A 16,301-nucleotide genomic window follows, 5' to 3' on the forward strand; every position below is an offset into this window, starting at 1 on the left:
CACCATTTGTATACTTGAATTTTTTGGTATTCCAAAGAAATTTAATTCCATAGTGTCATGACAATGCATGCATACGTTTCCGATAGTGCTACCACTTGTACTTGTTTCCTAGTTCAAATACTTCTCCTTGTTAGCATTCAATGCTACAATAATACTAGCATGTGAACACATTTCTAATGGGGGGTCATCCACATGTTCAATATGCACTTCATCTTTGCTATTATTTGGTTCATCAATTGTTTGATTAATGGTAGTGACGTTTGCTGGCACTTTGTTTTTCATCGATTCATCTTTATATTCCTTAGTGATATTTTCTGCCAGTGCCCTTTTTATTTTTCCGGCAATTTCACTGTCTATTACAACATGATTTTTACAAAGGTAACAGTTTCGGTACGTCGATAAGATATGGTTTATGATATTAGTAGAAGAGTATGCATGTCTTCTTTTGATCTTCCGTTGAATGCTATTACCCGAAAGTTGACGATGGGGTGCAACAAGACGTAACATGTTACCACAAGCACTGGCAAGAAGATGTCCCTCTTCATTGACTATTATTTTTATGTTGGCATTTTCTTTGAGTGCTATCATCTCTGGATATCTCACTCTTGCATATCCACCATAAGAAGAGTTGAATTTTTTTTGGTACTCCAAAGAAATTAAATTCCTTACTGTCATGACAATGCACACATACATTTCCAATAGTGCTATCATCTTTACTTGTTTCATAGTTTAAATACTTTTCCTTGTCAGCATTCAATGCTACAATAACATTGACATGTGAACACACTTTATTAAAATGCTCCATCTTCACTTTTTAAAAAGATATGACTTATGTGTTTATCGTTCCACTGCGTAAAAAATACTGCTTTAATACATGTAATAGACTAGGTAGTGTCGATATCCGGACATAGAATACCAGTGGGAAAGCCACATTGTGTCTCTGACCAATCACAGAGTACAATTGTTAGAGCCGTAAGCACATTTTGTCATTTTAAGATACACACAAAAAAAAAATAAAGATGAATAATTTCGAAGTTTAAAAAAAAATAGTTCGTTTTTATGGAAAAAAAATATTGAATTAGAACCATCAGTCCTCATTATTATGAGTATCCAAAACTGGACTTAAGTTTTACATTTGAACCAGAGAATGGACCTAAGTTTCACATTTGAACGAGAGAATTGTATTTCCCCTAATTTTCTTACAGGAAACTAGAGTTTATGGTCAAAAACCCTTATTAGCTCAGATTCTACGGAAATGGTTTATTTTTCGATTTATACCTGGACTTAAGTTTCACCTATGAACCATCAAATTGTATTTTCCATAATTTTCTTAGAAAAAACTAGAGTTTACAGTCAAAAACCCATATTAGCTTAGATTTTACGCTAGCACCTTGCCCTCCACTATAACTTCGCTAATACATCCCTCTGCCAATCAACCCATCTCCCCCAAAACACTTTTCAGCCATTTCTTGTTAAATTTTTTTATTTCAACTCATCCATACGGGTTTTTCACTAGCAACTCGCCCTCCACTATAACTACGCTAATACATCCTTCTGCCAATCAACCCCTCTCCCCCAAAACCCTTTTCAGTCATTTATTGTTAAAAATATTTTATTTCAACTCATTCACACGGGTTTTACGCTAGCAACTCGCCCTCCACTATAACTTCGCTAATACATCCTTCTGCCAATTAAATACTTTTCAGTCATTTCTTGTTAAAAAAAATTTCTTTCAACTCATCCATACTGGTTTTTCTCTAGCAACTTGCCCTCCACTATAACTTCACTAATACATCCTTCTGCCAATCAACCCATCTCCCCCAAAACCCTTTTCAGTCATTTATTGTTAAAAATTTTTATTTCAACTCATCCACACGGGTTTTCCGCTAGCAACTTGCCCTCCACTGTAACTTCGCTAATACATCCTTCTGCCATTCCTCTTAGTTGTAAAAAACCACTTTGAAAAATTGGGGGAACGAAAAGTGACAAGAATATAAATACTCTTTGATCGGACCAGTTTTCCCGTAGGTTTAAACAACAGCTTTGAAAAATTTGGGGAGCGAAAAGTGACAAGAATATAAATACTCTTTGGTCGGGCCAGTTTCCCCCTTAGTTGTAAACACCCGCTATCAAATTGGTCTCTAAAGGGTTCATGATAAAAAAAAAATAGCGCACCTCATGCTGAATGTGTTTTAAAAAACCCACCTGGTTGAAAACATGTTTGTTATCGTTAATGATTTCCAAAGATGTAAGAAAATTATGGAAAATACAATTCTCTGGTTGAAATCTGAAACTTTAGTCTATTTTCAGATCGAAAAATAAAACCATTTCTATAAAATCTGAGGTAATAAGGGTTTTCGGCCGTAAACTCTAGTTTCTTGTAAGAAAATTACGGAAAATACAATGCAACCGAGTCTCTTAAAATCTATAAAGCTCTTTTAAAAGATACAAGAACTACTTATTTAACACACAAATTTCGTTTTTAATGAGCAATAAGTAAAGAAAAACCACACGGAATCAGGCAACAGAGTCTCTCAAACCCCGTAAAGCTCTTTTAAAAGATACAAGAACTACTTATTTAACACAAAAATTTCGTTTTTAATGGGCACCAAGTAAAGAAAAAACCACACGGAATCATGCAACAGAGTCTCTCAAACCCCTTAAAGCTCTTTTAAAAGATACAAGAACTACTTATTTAACACAAAAATTTCGTTTTTAATGGGCACCAAGTAAAGAAAAACCATACGGAGTCAGGCAACCGAGTCTCTCAAACCCCGTAAAGCTCTTTTAAAAGATACAAGAACTACTTATTTAACACAAAAATTTTGTTTTTGTTGGCACCAAGTAAAGAAAAACCACACGGAATCAGGCAACCGAGTCTCTCATACCCCCAAAAGCTCTTTTCTTGTAAGAAAATTATGAAAAACATAATGCAACCGATTCTCTCAAACTCCGTAAAGCTCTTTTAAAAGATACAACAACTACTTATTTAACACAAAAATTTAGTTGTTAATGGACACCCAGTAAATAAAAAAAATACGGAATAAGGCAACAGAGTCTCTCAAGCCCCGTAAAGCTCTTTTAAAAGATAAAAGAACTACTTATTTAACACAAAAATTTTTTTTCTAATGGGCACCAAATAAAGAAAAACCACACGTAATCAGGCAACCTAGTCTCTCAAACCCCTTAAAGCTCTTTTAAAAGATAGAAGAACTACTTATTTAACACAATATTTTTTTTTTTAATGGGTATCAAGTAAATAAAAACAACACGGACTCAGGCAACTGAGTCTCTCAAACCCTGTAAAGCTCTTTTAAAAGATACAAGAACTACTCATTTAAAACAAAAATTTCGTTTTTAATGAGCACTAAGTAAAGAAAAACCACACGGAATCAGGCAACAGAGTCTCTCAAATCCTGTAAAGCTCTTTTAAAAGATACAAGAACTACTTATTTAACACACAAATTTCGTTTCAAATTGGCACCAAGTAAAGAAGTATTTTTGGTTTTCTCTCCAATATTGACCCCCCTCTCTCCCCTGACCACATAAATGGGGGAAAGAAGGGCTTCTGTGCCGTTCACTTGTGGCAGATCCCATTTCTTTTTGATTATGAGTATTTTTGATTTTCCCTTCAAAATTGACCCCTCCCCTGCCCTCAGAAATGGAGGACGGAGGGGCCTCTGAGCCTGCCCCGTGTGGCCGATCCCATTTATTTTCGTTTCTGAGTTTTTTTGGTTTCCCATCATTAATTGACGCCCCCCCCTCCCCTGGCCTCCTCAAAGGAGGAACCAAGGGCCTCTGAGCCTTCCTCTTGAGGCAGATCCCATTTATTTTCGATTCCGAGTATTTTTGGTTTTCCGTCCAAAATTGACCCCCCCTCCCCTGCCCTCAGAAACGGGGGAACGAAGGGCCTCTGAGCCTTGCCCTTGAGGCAGATCCCATTTATTTTCGATTCTGAGTATTTTTGTTTTTCCCTCCAAAATAGACCCCCCCTCCCCTGCCCTCATGACTGGGGGGACAACGGGCCTCTGAGCCTCCCCCTTGAGGCAGATCACATTTATTTTTGATTCTGGGTATTTTTTATTTTCCCTCCACAATTGGCCCCCCCCTCCCCTGCCCTCAGAAAGGGGGGAACGAAGGGCCTCTGAGCCTTCCCCTTGAGGCAGATCCTTTTTATTTTCGATTCTGAGTATTTTCGATTTTCCCTCCAAAATTTACACATCGGAGAGATAAAGCTAGGTCAACTCACAATTTCATTCTATCGTCGTTAGCCATTTTCATAGACTTATGTTGTTTCAAATTTATAACAAATTACCTGAGTTAACAACCCCTTCGGGGTTACCTTAACTGTTAATCGGTTTAATCCTTTTTTTCTCCACCTTCATACAATCCAATCACTAATTAGAATCAATCACACTTCTATTATTCAAAACATTAATTACTATTCTTCATAGTGTCCAATTTGCGAATTCCTTATTCCTTTTTGCAAAAATGTCAAATACTCACTCTCTTTGAAAAACTAAACCAGACTATACCCACCAAAGCAGACTATACCCACCAAACCAGACTATACCCACCAAACCAGATTATACCCACCAAACCAGCCATGGTTTTTTTTCCGCAATTCATGTGTAATTGCATGTAAGTTTCGTGGTGCCTATTGCCTCAGGTGTAAGTTTCCATGTAGGGTTCGTATCTATTACACTTTTGAGCATATTCTTGTAGGATTGAATGTAGGGTTCGCGGTAATTAATACGATACTACTAGAGACACATATAAATGAATTTTTATTGTGTTTTTAAGGTTTTTGTACCCCCCCCCCCCAAAAAAAAAAAATCCCCCAAAAAAATCCTGGATTCGCACAAATAAACGTTCAAATGGGGATAAATCCATATATTTAGACAGTAAAAACAAGTTCAAAAGTTTGGATATTCCGATCACATATACAGCGATCGTTATTAGTAGAAATAATAAAGCATTAAAATTGAAACTAAGATATTTATATAAAACAAAATAATTAACTTTCGGATCATACACAAAATAATGAATTTACGGGTTATTCACTAGATTTTTTTCGGAGACAATTTGTTCGTCCGGTTTATTTGTTCGTCATAAAAAGGCAGTGTGGTCTGAAAAAAGGATACTAAATTTAAGGTGTTGCGTCGAAAATGCCTGGATACGCCCTTTTCATTACCACTATTAAATGAATTTTCCCTTAGATAGTCTAATTAATTAAAAATGAAAATATCCCTATCCCTGGAAATGCTGCGGAGTTGGCAAGTTAGCAGTCTATCTGGAAAACTAACACAACCTTCTTGGGCTTGAAACCATTGCATCTACACGAAGATTAAATAAGGCACTCCAGTAAAACACCTCGTTAAACCAAGTTTTCAAATAAACTTCTATATTACCGCTAATTTAGTACTGGCCAGTGTTGCCAATATTCTGAAATAAACTGTACTAGTTTTCTGAACAATAAGTAGAACAACAGGGAAATTTTATATACAAGAAATTCACATTAAAATTCAATCATTAAAACTGAAAAGTTTTTTTTTTTAATGTTTTAAAAAACAGCCCTAATATGATTACTTCAGGGAAGTTTACGACTATTTACGCTATTTACGACTAGTTTTCTGACTAAAATTGTACCGCAGAAGGTTGTAATATCACTGAACAGTAGTTTAAAAATTTGCCGTAAAAGAAGAAAAGTTTCGATAAACTAGAACTTGACCAGATATCCAAGTCAGAAAGGAGCAAGTAGATCCAAAATGTACATTAAAATTTGATTGTACCGAAACATGTCCAAATGTAACGTACTGTACCAGAACTTCCAAACTACACCAAAAAACGGCACAATTTTACGGCTTTGGCAACGCTGGTACTTACTATGTTCTTCTTTTGTTGTGAATGCACTTCTTTGGAGCATTTACGAGGGGTCACCCATTTTTCACCACCTGCTGTACAACTTTTTCCACCACCATGTATACCGCACAGTTCCGCCACGCATAGGCACAGCTCCGCCATTCATATTACAGTCCTCGCAACGCTTGCCACAGTTCCATCACGCTTGGTACACTTTTCCCTAGCTTTGCACAGCCTCTTTGTGTAAATGAACTCTGAAAGTTGGCACCCCATCGAGCATAACTGCCGCTAAAACTGGGAAGCTCAAAATATAAATAATCAATAATATATAAATAAATTACATTAATAATATCAATAAATTATAAATAGATTGGTTAATTCATAATTTTAAACCGATAGCTTTTTCTCTCTCTTTTGGACATAAGTATTAATATGTGCCACAAAATTGCAGAAAACTTCACTTACCTGTGGCATGATCGTTTTTGCTGCTCAAAACGGGCACTAGAATTTTTAATTTCCGCTCAAATGACACCTCCATTTCTTAAGACCATTGGCTCGATTCGATCACTCTTGGAAAAAAAACAAATTACCAACAAACACACGAACCTATGTTCATTCTTACCGGAAAAAAAAATACAACATTTAGCTGTTTTGTAGATAGGAGCTTGAAACCTCTGCAATAGGGTTCTCTGATATGCTGAGTTTCATGATGGATCTTTGACCGAGATGAATACCTCTTTTGGGGGTGTTTTGCCCCTTTTTCCAAAAATAGAAAAATGTCGTTAGTCTGTTAAATATTGACGAATAATCTTAAATTTGTTAAGTTTTGCACGTTTAGAATCACCGCGAACGGCCGATTCTTTTAATAGGCATATTTTCATCAAAATCCCATTTTTATTTTTGATTACAATTATCAAGAGTCGCTCCTTACTTACAGTTCGTTACCACGAACTTTTTGATTAAAAGAAATTCATTCGGCTGTAAATCAGGGAAGAAATTTATTAAGGGGTAGGGAGGGGAACTGGCCCCAACTCCCTTCAGCTGAAATTTAGTTTCTTCAGAAATTTTGTCGAAACTAAGATAAGACCGCATCAACAAAAACGGCTTAGTTTCCTTTAGTATATCTTTACCTTTACGGTACTATATGGCTCATTTTTTAGTTTTCACTGTCATATCACCTAATTTGGAAAATTGGCTCCATTTTTGACCCCCCGCCCCTGAGGATTTTGACGGAATTACGCTACTGCTATAAATGTTTGATTCTATTTATTTGTATTGTCTTTTCTTAGTATCCGAGGAGCGCCCCCTTTAGGCCAGATGGTGTACATTTCAGAACGTCACGAGAACCTCACAGTTCTGCCACACTTGGCACAGTTTCCATCACGCTAGGCACCGCCACATGGTGTACATGATTTATGAAAGTAGCTGCCCCCTCATTAGTACTACATCACCAGAAGCTTAGCTTTTGATATCTTGCTGATTGATTTTTTGTATTTGATTTCTGCAATTATTTTATTTATTTCCATTCATTTTCTAAAATTTATTTTTATTAATTTTCTGCGTTTATTTCTAATAAACTATTCTGCTAAGTTTCCCATTAGCTAACCTCTAGAGCCTATTATTATAACGAACCTCAGAATATACATCATAAATGTTTGTTTTACTGTGGGTTAGTAATAGCATTTTCTTAATCCAGGTTCCAAAAATCCAATTATAGGTTCAAGGGTGAACAATATTCTCACTTAGAGACGCTTCATAAGTTTATTTTCACAGAAATAGTGTAAACTTCAAAAGACAATCGCACGATTGATAAGAAAAAGAAATTAGTATTTAAGATTTGGATTAATACTGGAGATCAAACAGTATTTTGTAAGCTTTTGTTGAAGCAGCTTGTACAACAAATCAAAATGACTAACTGGAGTGGAAAATACAAGCACATCAAGAGCGAAAATCTCGATGACTACATGAAGGAAGTTGGTAAGTAATTATCCTTTTTTGGACAATTTGCCTTTTAATTAAAAATAGTTCAAAGGTCAGATAAGAAAAATTTTTGTGTCGACGCAGCCCCCCTGGGTCTGGAGGCAGGCGTTATGAGTAATGCTCTAGGGGCATATATAGTTCTTATGGAAGGGAAACTCGTATAAACTTCGGAGAGGGCTCATTTGATTGGAAATTGAAAGTTCTTGTTCACTTTTTAAGAGTCAAAAGAAATCGGAGGGCAACCAGCCACCCCTCCCCCTCTCGATGACTACATTAAGGCAGTTGGTAAATAATTATCCTTTTTTGGACAATTTGCCTTAATGTTTATTTTCACTGTCCGTTTTCATTGTATTTTCTTTCTCTTCCCTCGTATGGTTTTAACACATCGACAAAACACAAAATTTGATCAATATACCTCAGAAATTTTATCGACAAAACGCCAAATTACATTTTTGAAGTTTGGCGTACATTGTTCTTTAATGTTGAAAATGTAAATATAATAAAAAATTTGTATATAAAAATACAATGTATAAATGAATACATTATAATATAATACATAATTGTAAAATATATTAATATCAAAAGTATAAATTATACACATAGCTATGAAAGTTATATTGAAAATACTTGGAATGGGGGCTAAAAACTGTTGAAAAATTGCCAATTTTTCTATTTCTTTAAGCAAGTTTAGATCCTTCTCTAAGACAAACTCTAAGTAATAACACAATTTCGGCTCAGTGAATGGACAAATCTGAGACTAATGAATCTAATTATTTAAATATCTTTTAATTTTGTGGCAAATTACAGCTGGGGGCTCAGGGGCAGATCCAGTATTATTTTTTTTAGGGGGGGGGCGAAAGAGGTTGATCCAATAAACTTGCGTTAGGAGCAAGTTTAATTAACGCAAACTTGCATTAATTAAGTAAATTATACTACTTTAGACTACGTTAGGAGGAGGTGCACGCCCCCCTTGCCCCCTTCCCTGGATATGCCACTGTGGGGACTTGTCATAAAATCCCTTGTTTCAGTGGGAAAATTAACCTTAAGGCAGACTGCATATAGAGAAGGTTTGTAGGTGGAACCAATGTTTTCCCAGTGAGTATGAAAGGAATGTACCCAAGACTTTGACTTCGCGGAGGGGATATATATTAAAATTTTTCCTTTGCTTCTTTTAAGCAACAAGGCCAACCCTTCTTGAGGTTTTCCCCAAAAACTTACGATTTCAGTCCTGACCATGGGATCATGTGTCAGAACTATATATATATATATATATATATATATATATATATATATATATATATATATATATATATATATATATATATATATATATATATATATATATATATATATATATATATATATATATATATATATATATATATATATATATATATATATATATATATATATATATATATATATATATATATATATATATATATATATATATATATATATATATATATATATATATATATATATATATATATATATATATATATATATATATATTTCTATATATATAGTATACTATATGGTTATGCCAAATATTACTTGCAAAAAAAAATAAAATTACACCGTGTAATTAGTAATCGTGATAATCAGGATTCAGAAACAAATATTCGTAATTTCATCCAATTTTCACTGATTTCTAGTTCTTTTGAATGTTACATTTTTTTGTATTTCTGATATACTGACTAAAAATGAGCCTCTTAGTATGATTTGTGTGCTTGATAGTTATCGGTATGAATAAGAAACAAGAAATTCTTCTGTAATTTTGAAACATGGAAAATTGCTAGCAGTTCTTATCTTACACCTTACTATTATATTTGTGCCATATGGGAGATACTTTTGGTTTATTTGGTAATAAATATTCTGTCTTTCTGAAAAGTATTTTCATTTAATAACTTGGGATTTTTTTTTTCAAACTAAAAGTACCAATGTTTTGTTTGAAAGTTTTGTTATAGATAATCTTTCGATGTAACAAAGCTTCGAAAAAAGATTAATTTCATGAAACAAAAATATCCACTTACTTTTGGTAAGCGTTACATGAATGTTTGGTTTTGTGTCCTGACCCTACCTTTTTGAAAATGACGGCAAAATAGATAATATTTTAACCTAACTTGTGTTCTCTAGCAAAATTAATCCTTTCGGATCATTTAAAGGTATTGATTTTGCCACCCGCACAGCCGCCAAGGCATGGTCCCCATCTGTCGAATATAAAGTTGAGGGTGACACCTACCACATTATCACATCTGGCTTGAAAGAGCATAAAATTACATTTAAACTTGGCGCAGAACAAGAAGAAAAGGCCATGGATGGAAGAACAGTTAAGGTAATGATGCTGCTTACTTAAAATTTATTTTGAATCTGTAACGTCCATAGTATAAAAGACATCAAAACATTTTTTTCTACCTGAACCCAAATTGGGTCTATTCATACCTGAAAACCATAGTTTTTTAAGATTTTTATTTTGGTGTTTTGAAATTATGAAATTTTTAGGGCAGTACCATATTTTTCACAGTGTTGCAATGTTGAACCATGAGAATAAATAAGCAAACGTTATTGACTTAACTTGACAACGCTTTCTGTTCATACAAATTTAAAATTTTACGATCTGTTGGTTACTAAAGACAACTACACTTTAAAGGAGAGCAAAACCTCTTTCGCCCAAGTTTCTTTCTTTTTACTTTGACACCTGCCACTATCAAAAACTGCATCAATCCTGTCCATATTTTGTTTATTATGCCACAAGCAAGGGCTTATCCAGGATTTTTGTTCAAGAGTGGGTTCTTTTTTTGGCGGGGGGAGGGGGGCTTACAAAAAGCTTAAAAAACGCATCAAATTTTTGTTATTCAATTTGTTACGTTTTTACGAGTCTGGAAAAAATTTCGGAGAGGGAGAGGGGTCAAAGCCACCCTCCCCTTCCCAATACGGCGTAGGCTGCAAAGCTGGTTGTTCAGTTAGCCTTTTTAAAATGATGGTACCAGGCTGTTAGTGAAAAAAAATACAGATAACACTAGATAATTATCAAACCAGTTGTACCAACTTGTTTTCAGTTTGAAACGATTTAGTAAACAACAAACACCGGCATTTATTCTACTTCTTCGTCTATGCTTGGCCACAGGGCTTTTTTTTGTCTCATTTTGGCTTCGAGTGCTAGTTAAGTGAAGTTAAGTAAACGCCGTGAAGCATTAATGGTGGTAGTAACGGTATTTAAAGCTAGTTCACTCTAGAATGGAATGAAAAAATGACTTATTTTCGTTAGCGCTCTTGCTCACAAGGATGCACAGAAAACCAGTTGAGAGTGCTGTCAGTATTCTCCAAATGGCTTTATCCGGGGATCGGGATGGCGCCTAATGTTCCACAACGTTTGAAAAAAAATTGCAGCCTGTTAAAGACGTTTACAATTTCACATCTGTATTGATTTTTTCATACATTGTTATCTTCAAAATTGAACAAATAATAAAATATTCGTATCTCCTTAGTTACTCTTTGACGCATATATACACCAATTTATGTAAAACTGCATATATTTTCAATTTCTCAATCCATCCTCCCCTTGCCCCTTTTCTCAATCTATCCTCCCCTAATGACTATCTTTCATTTACTTTGAAGTGGCAAGGACATTAAAGTGCAATCGTCCATGGACCCGTCTTAGGTCCATTCATCATAATAACCGTAATTTTTTAAGATTTTTTTTTTCACTTGTTTGAAAACTATGTAGTCAAACAGTTCGTGGTAACGAACTGTAAGTAAGGAGCGACCCGGCTCAATGGTAACCGAAACTCTAGACAACGGTATTTTGATACAAATAGATACATCAAAAGAATCAGATTTTATTGTAGATTTCAAATATATAAGTTTCATTAAGTTTAATTCTACCCGTCAAAAGTTAGGCGCCTGAGAAAATTTGGCTGATTTTCGAAAAAAGGAGGGCAGACCCCCTAAAAGTTATAGAACCTTAATGAAAATCACACCATCATATTCAGCGTATCAGAGAACCCTAATGTAGAGGTTTTAAGCTCCCATCTACAAAAATGTGGAATTTTGCATTTTTTGCCAGAAGAAAGATCACGGGTGCGTGTTTATTTGTTTCTTTGTTTTTTTTTCCCAGGGGTGATCGTATCGACCCAGTTGTCCTCGAGTATCGTAGGAGGACTCATTGGACTGGAAATTAAAAGTTCTAGTGCCCTTTTTAAGTGATCAAAAAAAATGGAGGGCAACTAGGCCCCCTCCCACGCTCATTTTTTTCCCAAAGTCACCTGATAAAAATTTTGAGATAGCCATTTTGTTCAGCATGTTCGAAAATATAATAAGTATGTCTTTTAGGATGACTTAATCCCCCTAAATTCCCGGGGGGAGGGCTGAAACTTACCCAATGTTAACATATAATTTTGGTTATTTGGATGTATACAGAGGTTTTCTGGGGAGATTTTGCCTGGTAGGGGGGGAGAGGGGTGGGTGGGGGGTTATGTGGGAGGATCTTTCCATGAAGGAAGTTTTCATGGGGGAAGGGACATTGCTATAAAGGGGACGCCGGACTTCCCAGCATTATTTAAAAAAGATCAGAAATTTAATATAAAAAAACAAGTATTTCAACTGCAATAGCAGCAAAATCGAAACTTCAAACGAACAGAAAATATTACATATATTATTGGGTTCACCCCGTAGTCAATACCTCGCTCTTTAAGACAAAGATTTTTTAGTACTTTCACAAGAGCTATTTATCCTAATTAACGGCCTTTGTGATTAAGCGGTCATTTTTAAAGAATTGGAACAAAATTCGAACTTTCACTTAAGAAGCAAGGTATTGACTAGGGGGCGAATACCCTAATAAACATATTAAAAATATATAAATATATAAGTTCGTTAAGTACGTTAATTCATAATCTATGTATATTTATTACTAATAAAAAAGTTCGTAAATATAATTAAACAAGTTTCGAGAAAGCCATTTAACTAAATAAAAGTAAATTAATATGAAAATTTTGTTTTAATTATTCATGTACGGTGAGCGAAGATCGAAACCTGCATTTATTCAAAAACGTTCAAAAATTAAATTAAAAAAATAAGTTTTTTTTAAACTGAAAGTAAAGAGCGATATTAAAACTTAAAACCAACAGAAATTATTCCGTGTATGAAAGGGACTGTCCCCTTCTCAACGCCTCGCTCTTTACGCAAAAGTTAGACTCTATCTTACAACTTTATTTTTTAAAACAATAAAAAACTTTAGCGTAAAGAGCGAGGCGTTGAGGAGGGGACAGTCCCTTTCATATACGTATATTTATTACTAATAAAAACGTTCGTAAATAAAATTAAACAAATTTCGAGAAAGCCATTTAACTAAATAAAAGTAAATTAATATTAATTTTTGTTTTAATTATTCATGTACGGTGAGCTAAGATCAAAACCTGCATTTTTTCAAAAACGTTCAAAAATTAAATAAAAAAAAACAAGTTTTTTAACTGAAAATAAGGAGCGACATTAAAACTTAAAACGAACAGGAATTATTCCGTATATGAAAGGGACTGTCCTCTCCTCAACGCCTCGCTCTTTACGCTAAAGTTTGACTTTGTCACACAACTTTATTTTTTAAAACAATAAACAACTTTAGCGTAAAGAGCGAGGCGTTGAGGAGGGGACAGTCCCTTTCATATACGGAATAATTTCTGTTCGTTTTAAGTTTTAATGTCGCTCCTTACTTTCAGTTTAAAAAACTGGTTTTTTTATTTAATCTTTAGGAAAGCACCATACTTGGCACCATATATTGCTGCTTTGAACCATGAAAACTGGTAAGTAAAATTAATTAGTTAAATTTGACAATACCTATCGTTTACTAAAGTTCAAACATTAACAGTGCATTTATATTGATAGACAACTAAACTTTCTTAGGTTGTTTTTGCCATATGCTTTTTGAGGATTTTTTGCGTTTTTCACTCACACTTCTTTTTTTGAAATTTGAAGCCCAATACTGCCAAAACGGCATAACTGCATACGGAAATTAAAAAGTAAATGTTTCGAAGTTTTAAAGACATATATAGTTGCCTTCTCAAATCGGAACAATCAGATTCAATTTTCACTGTCCTTGGTATTTTTAGTTATTCCGACAAAAAAAAATATCATTTTTTAGAGCACTTATACTTTGGAAGGAAACACTCTCACCCAGATTGAAAAGGATGGTAAAGGAGAAACCAAAATCGTTCGTGAATTCAATGGAGATGAATTAACAGTCGTAAGTATAACTTTTTCTCTCTCTTCTCTAACTAATTCCCTTTCCCATTATGCTTTCCTTTCTCTCTCTCTATCACCAAATTTTTCTCGTGTATTTAGTATGTATGCGTGCATCCAACAATAAACATATTTATGCTTAAACTACTTAAAAAAACAAAATGTCATTAAAATATCCTTAAAAAGTCATTTTTTTCATATGGATAGTAATTTAACTTCGTCAAATCAATTTTGTTTCCTTTTTTTGGCTTTGTGAGAAAATCGACACCTTAGAACTGACATGAGGTGAGAGGCAGGATGTCAGAAAGCTCCATTTTCAAGAAGTGTTTCTTGTTCTATTAACCAAATTTTTATTCACTTCATTGAGGTAAGAGGCATTGGGGCATTCCAAAAACCCATTGGAACTGCATTGAGGCATTGAGGTAAGAGGTGTTTGAAGTTTTGAACCTCCCTACCTACATAACGTACTACGAAAGAAAAATACAGAAAAAGAAAACAAAACAAAAAATAACAAATTAGTGTTTTGTTACAAAAGAGAACAGAACACTACAAAAAAACATGTCTGGTTCATGGAAGCAGATGTAAATGAAAAATCAACCAAAAAAAAGACAGTTTTATCGAGAAAAAATATTTCTATATGTAATATATAGAAATAAAAAATATTTATAATCTATATCTATCTATTCTATATAATCTATATCTATCTATCTATCTAAAAAATATCTATTTATATATAAATAGAAATAAAAAATATTTCTATATAAAAAATATTTAAATATTTCTTTTATGATGAAACTATCTATAAATTGTTGTAACTGATCCTCTTATAAAACGGAAATTGAATGGATGAATTTTCCCTTTGTACAGAGAAACCTAAATCTACAGGTTTTTGGATTGCTGAAGAGGATCGGAAAAATTTGTGAAATCAAATATAAATTGTTGTAACTGATCCTCTTATAAAACGGAAATTGAATGGATGATTTTTCCCTTTGTACAGAGAAACTTAAATCTACAGGTTTTTGGATTGCTGAGGAGGGTCGGAAAAATTTGCGAAATCAAATATAAATATTCTGAGTTTTACAGGTGTTAAGACTTTAAACCATGATACCCATCATTATAACTCTTGAACTAATTAGCACGTCTCAAAATGCGCTAAAGCTATTTCTGGAAAAAATTGCAGATACGTGTTTTGCACTGACCAGCAGAATGGCGGTATGTTTAACTATAATTATTCCAATTTTTTTCTAAATAAGGAGGCTATTTTTTAAGTTCCGATAGCAACTAGCCCACCCCTCCCCCCATAGAAAGCTTCAATATTTTATACTTTTTTTTTTAATGAACTCCAAATTTTTGCAATTTATGCCACGTTAGTTTTTGTAAGTACAAGAAAAATTATGCAACACTTAGTTACAAATTTATCCAAATTTTCAATCAACAATGACCTTTCAAATAATTTATTTTGTTTACATCTATTAAACAGCTTTAATTGGATTCCAACCAAGAAGGCCCTCCCTTTCTAATAACGTGTGCATCAGGCGGGGCGAGCCACGCATAGCAGAAATTTACTCTGCATGAAACAAAGATGTTCAGCGTGGCGTAGGCTTAGTTAGCACGCATGATAAAAAAAATGGCACCCCTAGATATATATAGGCGGCGAGGAGTGAATAAACCCTTGATTCCAAAACCTTATATTTGATACCACACAGCTTTCATGGTTTTAAGTTTAACTATGCTAGCTCTATGTAAAAAACCAACATATTCTTTTTCCAGACAATTACCAGAGGAAGTATTGTTGCCAAGCGTCACTACAAGAAGGAATAGAATATTCACATTTTTATTAAATTTCCTAAATAAAATATTTTCCATTTTAACTTTATTTTTTAACTTGTATAGCTTTTTTTGTTATTACTGTTAAGCTATTCTATAGCTCCATGTATTTGTCTGAAGTAAGGTGACAAAAGAATCAGAGTATTAAAAGTTCAAGACATGGATACCATCTCAAATTTTTTCAGGGAGGACAAGTGCCCAAAAACTTTTCAGGGGAGGGGTAGAACTTTCTTTATGAGATAAGCACCTTGTTTTTCAAAACAATTTAAATAGTTTGTACTTTTTGTAAACTATTTTTCAATACCCGTGACTGGAGGGGAGGGGGGTATAATACGACAAATTTGTGGTTTTTTCAGTTTTTCCCTTGAAAATTCAAAACAAGGCATTTTCAAAGAAAA

The 16,301-nt window shown here is 34.0% G+C and overlaps 1 protein-coding gene across 1 annotated transcript; it reads left to right on the forward strand.

The window, feature by feature from the left end:
* Nucleotides 1-7,683: 7,683 nt before the first annotated feature.
* LOC148954637 (fatty acid-binding protein-like) lies at nt 7,684-15,947 on the forward strand. Its single transcript, XM_089086662.1, has 4 exons — nt 7,684-7,839; nt 10,011-10,180; nt 13,979-14,080; nt 15,847-15,947. Exons 1-4 carry the CDS (start codon nt 7,770-7,772, stop codon nt 15,895-15,897), a joined length of 393 nt encoding a protein of 130 aa, XP_088942788.1. The 5' UTR covers nt 7,684-7,769; the 3' UTR covers nt 15,898-15,947.
* The last annotated feature ends 354 nt before the right edge of the window (nt 15,948-16,301 follow it).

Source organism: Artemia sp. Qi Xiang Cuo, chromosome 3 (genome assembly GCF_049724085.1).
Source record: "Artemia sp. Qi Xiang Cuo chromosome 3, ASM4972408v1, whole genome shotgun sequence".
NCBI classification, from domain to species: domain Eukaryota; kingdom Metazoa; phylum Arthropoda; class Branchiopoda; order Anostraca; family Artemiidae; genus Artemia; species Artemia sp. Qi Xiang Cuo.